The 6,140-nt window shown below is 45.4% G+C and overlaps 1 protein-coding gene across 2 annotated transcripts in view; it reads left to right on the forward strand.

Moving 5' to 3' along the window:
• Usp10 (ubiquitin specific peptidase 10) overlaps positions 1 to 6,140 on the forward strand; it is a 50,898-nt gene that overhangs the window by 41,955 nt on the left and 2,803 nt on the right. For both annotated transcript variants that reach the window (XM_005345759.3, XM_005345760.3), the window contains exons 10-12: positions 620 to 797; positions 3,462 to 3,627; positions 5,510 to 5,654. In XM_005345759.3, coding sequence (XP_005345816.1) covers positions 620 to 797; positions 3,462 to 3,627; positions 5,510 to 5,654 — 489 coding nt within the window. The remainder of the gene's footprint in view (positions 1 to 619; positions 798 to 3,461; positions 3,628 to 5,509; positions 5,655 to 6,140) is intronic.

The following is a 6,140-nucleotide window of genomic DNA, read 5'->3' on the forward strand; positions in this document are numbered from 1 at the left end:
TTTTTTTGGTTTTTCGAGACAGGGTTTCTCTGTGGTTTTGGAGCCGATCCTGGAACTAGCTCTTGTAGACCAGGCTGGTCTCGAACTCACAGAGTTTTTTGTTTTTTTGTTTTTTTAAAGTAGTTGACAGACCTGCTTTTTTGCTGTTGTTTTGGTTCTTTATTTAATGTGTGTGTGTATGGAGGGGTGGGTGTGGGTTTGTGCCTGTGCAATTGTGTGTGTACAAAATGGAGGTCAGGATAATTTGCAGGAGTTAGTCTTTGTCATGTGGTACCAGGAATCAAACTCATGTTGTCAGGCCTAGGGCATGTGGCTTCACCTGATGAGCCCTTTCACCCAGCCTGACAAATCATTACACTAGTGGTTCTCAATCTGAGGATTGTGACCCCTTTGGGGTTTGTTTAAGACCATCAAAAGACACAGATATTTACAGTTTAGAACAGTAGCATAGTTAAGAAGTAGCTATGAAAATTATTTTATGGTTGGGGGGTCTCATAACATGCACTGTACTCAAGGGTTGCAGCACTAGGAAGGTCGAGAACAGTTTCTGCAGAATGTGTATTTGCTTGGTTTTTTTGTTGTTGAGAATAGTAGCCTAAGCAGACCCTTTTCTTTTCAGAACTTACTGTTTCCAATGGGCCCAGAAGCCACTTGATAGAGGACGAAGAGCAGGAAGACACCGGCGAAGGGAGTGAGGATGAGTGGGAGCAAGTGGGTCCTAGGAATAAGTCGTCCGTCACCCGGCAGGCTGATTTCGTTCAGACTCCTATCACTGGCATTTTTGGCGGACATATCAGGTTCATGCTTTTCCATGTTGCCACAGGGGAGGGGCTTTGAGGTGTCTGGAAGCTTCCTGCCATCTGCTTTTGCCTGCTTTTTTTCAGTTGCTTTTTCTAAAGCCCTGCCACTAGGGCCGTGTGCTTCAGTTCTCCTGTGGGCTCTCCCATCACTCCCTATTGAGAGTAGAAAGCCAACTTACTTGTTTGTTCTGGTGAAAGAAACTCGACTCGTGTGTCTGATTATAGGCATTGAATTGCTATATTTTATCAACTAGGTTGCTTGCATTTAAAGTCTATATCATGATGGTATGAGCACAGATGTAGAGTGGCGGCCACAGAGAACCAGGCAACACACCTGCCACCTTCTTTGGTTTCCCTCCCCTTGTAGACAAGAACAGCTGTGCTCTTCTCATTCATTGTGCACCTCCCAGGTCGGTGCTTTGTGCCCTCTCCTCTTTGCCTCCTCCTGTTTTCTTGCACCACTTTGTCATAGTGACAGGTCGTTGTGAGTGACTTCCTTTTTTTAGATCTCCGGTAGTGTGAGCACATACGGCTTTTCTTCTGTTTCCAGCTCAGTTTATTTAGTACGTTTTCTAAGTCCATCCATGCCCTGGCAAATATCATAGGAAATATCCTTTTCCAAGGATGAGTAATATTCCTTTGAGTACACCCACCGTGGTGATTTCATCCATTTGCTTTTGGGTGGCCACATAGATTGTCTATCTAGGAACTAATTATGAATGGACTGGACGAATATACATAACAGAACTTCATGAGCTAGAAAGTGAAGTGAACGGAGACATTGGCATGCTGGAGGACATGACCCCTGGTCTGCCCCAGTCCTTCAGTCAGCTTTCTGTTTCTTCACCTCATCCCCCAAAAGATATAACTTTCAAGGATGTCTTAGTGGGCTTCAGTTTGTGGCATCTCCTGGGTGCTGTATTTAAAAGACAGCTCTCTTCTTAGGCCAGCTCTGTCTGCTCGGCAGCAGAATGCCCAGCTTTAAGCAGAAAGTTTGCCATCCATGCCTCAGAAGCCGCCTTCTCTGTGGCCCCCATGAGGAGGGGGCTAAGGAATCAGTTGAGCTGCTCCTTGACATTGCACAGGCCCCCCTACTCCAGGGTTCTGGAATCTTTGTGGAACTGTGCTGTCAGGTGTGGTCTGGGAAGTGTCATACCCTGCCCATTGTCACTGTAAACACATCCTGCCCCTGAGATGAGCTGTGGTGGCAGGGGCAGCAAAAGATGACTGTTTCCTTTGCTACGGCGTGGAGTTAGGACTATTGAACATGCTTTGGGGGGGCAATGAAGGGATAGTGAGAATATAGGCAGCCAGAGTGCTTCCTCTGCACTAAGGGCAATAGGAGTTTTAGTGCCACAGCCAGCATGACAGATCTTAGATGTGCCTTAGAGTGACAGTGGGGGAAACCAGGTTCTCCTTGAAGAGATTGCTATATTGTTATTAAGTATTATTTTAGTCAAGTTCTGGTCTTGAACTCACATGTAGGTGTAGCCATGGCCAAGGATGACTTGAGTTTCTGATCCTCACTCTCCCACCTTCCAAGTGCTGGATTACAGGGATGTGCAGTCTAACCTGGCCTGTGAGGTGCTGGGGATAGAACCCAGGACATCATGTACACCAGCAAGCACTCTCCATTCCTTGCTACAGACCTAGGCTTAGACAAGGAACTATTTCTGTTTTGTTTTGTGTTTTGTTTGTTTAAGACTGCGCCTATGTAGCTGCCCATGTTGGCCTCGGGTTACTCATTCTTGTGGGTTGTCAGTTTCTTTAACTCAGATCCTTCTGCCTCGGCCTCCCAAGTGCTTATAGGCGTGCACATCACTGCCCAGCTTTACTTTCATTAATGTTTTTCAGCTTCCTGTGGGAACACAAGGAGCACCAGTCATGGCTTTCACACCCGGGAGGAAGGTTGGAGTATTAGACCCTGACAGAAAAGCTTCCCGCTGGTTCTCAGGGTTCCTGGCCCATGCAGTCCAGTCTTCCTCCCACCAGCTTTACTCTGCTCATAAGCTAGACACCAGGCTGCGCAAACAAGAGGCTTTGTTATCTTAGAATATTTCCTGGATGAGGTTGAATGAGATGAGATGAGCTTACAGTTACTACTCTAAAGACCTTAACAAAAGAAAAAAAGAGAAAAATAAAAAACCTAAGAAAACATGGTTGAGTTGGCATCCTACCCACAAGCTTGGTTGCCTCTTTTCCTGGATTGCTAACATGTTTTTTATTATCCTGAGCTTGCTTCCCTTCCTCCTCATGTTGTTTTTATAGATTAAAAGCAGTATTAAAAGTCCTGTTTTCCTAGGAATTTCCTTCATTTCATTAGTACAGGCTGTGGCGCTTTGTTGAAGCCCTTTGAGGGTCACTTTTGTTAACTGGTGCCGCATTGTATTCAGGTATGCAAGGTAAGAGTTTGGAAGCTGAAAACATCTGAGCAAGTGGGAACATGTACTGATCAGTTGCTAATAACAGGAGGTAGTCCTCAGAGCTATTTTTTTTTTTAATGAAATTCTGGGTCTTTTTTGCTTCCCTATTTTCTCTGGTCTTCTGGGAATGATATTGAATAAACTTATTTGAATGTTTATTCCTTATCTGTTGGTTAATCTTAAAAAGTGACAAAGAGTGGCCTCTTAACATCTTTTTTGTTTTCAATTGCCATCCTAGGTCTGTGGTTTACCAGCAGAGTTCCAAAGAATCCGCCACTCTGCAGCCGTTTTTCACATTGCAGTTGGATATCCAGTCTGACAAGATACGCACAGTCCAGGATGCCTTGGAAAGCTTGGTGGCAAGAGAGTCTGTCCAAGGTTACACTACCAAAACCAAGCAGGAGGTATGCTCAGGCTGGTCAGGAACCTGTGCAAAGGCCCTCTAGATGCACGAAGAGGACAGAAGTAGGAAGGCTCTTACACCAGTTAGTTAGCTTTCCTGAGTAGTTCCAGAATTTTGGGATGGAGTATTGGAGACAGATGGTCTTTTTCACTCTTGTGACCTGAGGAAAGGTCTCCTTTCTGCCCTACTTTGCTTTTCACTTTCTGGCAGTCCTAGTCCTGGTATCCTGAAGTCAGCCTACCTCCAACAGAGGCTGAGTCAAGATATAGAGCAGTTCTGGACACATGTATGTTACATTTTAGCACAGATCACTCAGGACACCCACAGTCAGACAATACGCTGTTTGGATACATGCTGCTCTTTGATGTAATTAGACAAAGATAAATCCTTGAATATGTCTGTCCTCATAATGATGAGCTGGGCTTGTACCTTCATCAGGAGAGGCTGTTACCTGGCTCTGTGTGCCTGTTCTTTTGGTTTGTAGTGGAGGCCACCTTCTCTTCATTATCAGGTGAAGCCTGTGAGTGTCTGTGCTGGGACCTCTACTTTTGTGTTATGATTGTTGCCTTGGTATTTGGGGTGGCTTTGGGCCACCAACCAGCTCCCAAATAAAAACACAAGACTTATTTTAATTACGAATGCTTGACTTTAGCTTAGGCTTCTCACACTAGCTCGTCTAATTTAACCTGTTTCTATTCTATTTGTTTATGATTTGCCTTGGGACTCTTTATCTTTCATTCTTTATGTTCTGCCTTCCTACTTATTCCATGGCTGACTGGCCCCTGGCATCTTTCTGGTGGCCACTTTCTCCCAAACCCCCCAAATGGCTCTGGGTAATTGGGGAACTTTTGGCAGGGAGTGGAAGGAGGAGAAGCTATGGTTTGGATGTGTTGTATGAGAGAAGAATAAGGGTTTTGTTTGTTTGTTTGTTTGTTTTTTAAGAAAATTTGTGTCTCAGTTTAATGAAACCCTAGAACTGAGAGTTTTAGTAACCATGTTTTGTTTTAAGTTTTTGTTTTATTTGTTTAGACAGTTTCTTAGTGTTGCCCTGGCTGTCCTGGAACTCACTGTAGACCAGGTTAGCCTTGAACTCAGAGATCCACCTGCCTCTGCCTCCTGATTAAAGGCGGTGCCCCCACCACCTGGCTGATGGGCTAGAAGTTAAAAGGTTGAAACTATGACATCAAGTTCCTGGAATGAGTCTAGAATTTATGATCTGGAGATTAAACTGTTGGTTGGTGCCCCTCTCAGCTTCCCACCTCTTTGTTAGCTCGCAGGTTTCTGTGAGGTGTTTGTTAGGTTTCTTACCCAAGGAGATACAAATAGATGATCTGATCTGGGAGGCCCAGGTCCTACCAGATGTAGCCTCTAGTGGACTGCTCACCTCAATGTCTTACTGTCTATTACATTGTTACTTAATATTCTCTTTGTCTTCAAATAAATAGTGGAGCTTCAAGGAAAGGAATGACCAACTAAGGTGCATTTAATGGAGAAAAGCAATAAACCCCAGCACCAGGCATAGGCCGGGAACAGTACTGGTTGGGCAGAATAGTGCAACATCCATCAGGACACAGTGTTTGATCCGCAGTGCATGTCTTCAGGATTGCTCAGTGTTTGTCTGAAGAAAGATACTAGATAGGTTTATGAATGAGAGTGGAAAAGACAGGCTCGTGCCTGCCAGTTCCCTCTTCTCAGTGCTTGTGTTCTCAGCTTACTGTCTTCACTTGGAGGCTGCAGATGGGCTTCAAGACTAAGGGCTCCTTTGCAGGTTTGTCTGTGGGGGTGCAGATGTGGCTAGGGCTGGGAAGAGCTGTGGAGCGAGCCCTACAGAGGGAGCTGCTGCAGCCATGCAGGCCTCTGAGCCTAGGCACATTGTGTTACAGGTTGAAGTCAGCCGGAGAGTGACTCTGGAGAAGCTCCCTCCTGTCCTCGTGTTGCACCTGAAGCGCTTTGTCTATGAGAAGACGGGTGGCTGTCAGAAGCTGGTCAAGAACATTGACTACCCGGTGGACTTGGAGATCAGCAAAGGTAATGCCCAGCCCTGTGCTCCTGCAGCGCCCCCTGCAGGCCCAGGACTCGTCACTCAGTGAATGTGACACCAACTCAAAGTTCTTTAAATTTATTGACATTTGTGGATTTTCATACTAAAATTCTCATTAGTTTCCTTATTTTATAATATGATTTATGGGTATTTTGCGTACATGTATGATTATACCAAGCACATGCTTGGTGCTGGTGGAGGCCAGAAGATCCCCTGAGTTTAGAGTTATCTGCTGCCATGTTGTTGCTGGGACTCAAACTCTGTTCCTATGAAAGAACAGCCAATAATCGTAACCATTGAGCCCTCTCTCCACCCCCACCCCCCCTTTTTTCTTCCTTTTTTTGGTTATTCGAGACAGGGTTTCACTGTAGCGTTGGGGCCTGTCCTAGAACTAGCTCTTGTAGACCAGGCTGGAATCGAACTCACAGAGATCTGCCTCCTCTGTCTCCCAAGTGCTGGGATTAAAGGCGTGT

Source organism: Microtus ochrogaster, chromosome 4 (genome assembly GCF_000317375.1).
Source record: "Microtus ochrogaster isolate Prairie Vole_2 chromosome 4, MicOch1.0, whole genome shotgun sequence".
Classification (NCBI taxonomy): domain Eukaryota; kingdom Metazoa; phylum Chordata; class Mammalia; order Rodentia; family Cricetidae; genus Microtus; species Microtus ochrogaster.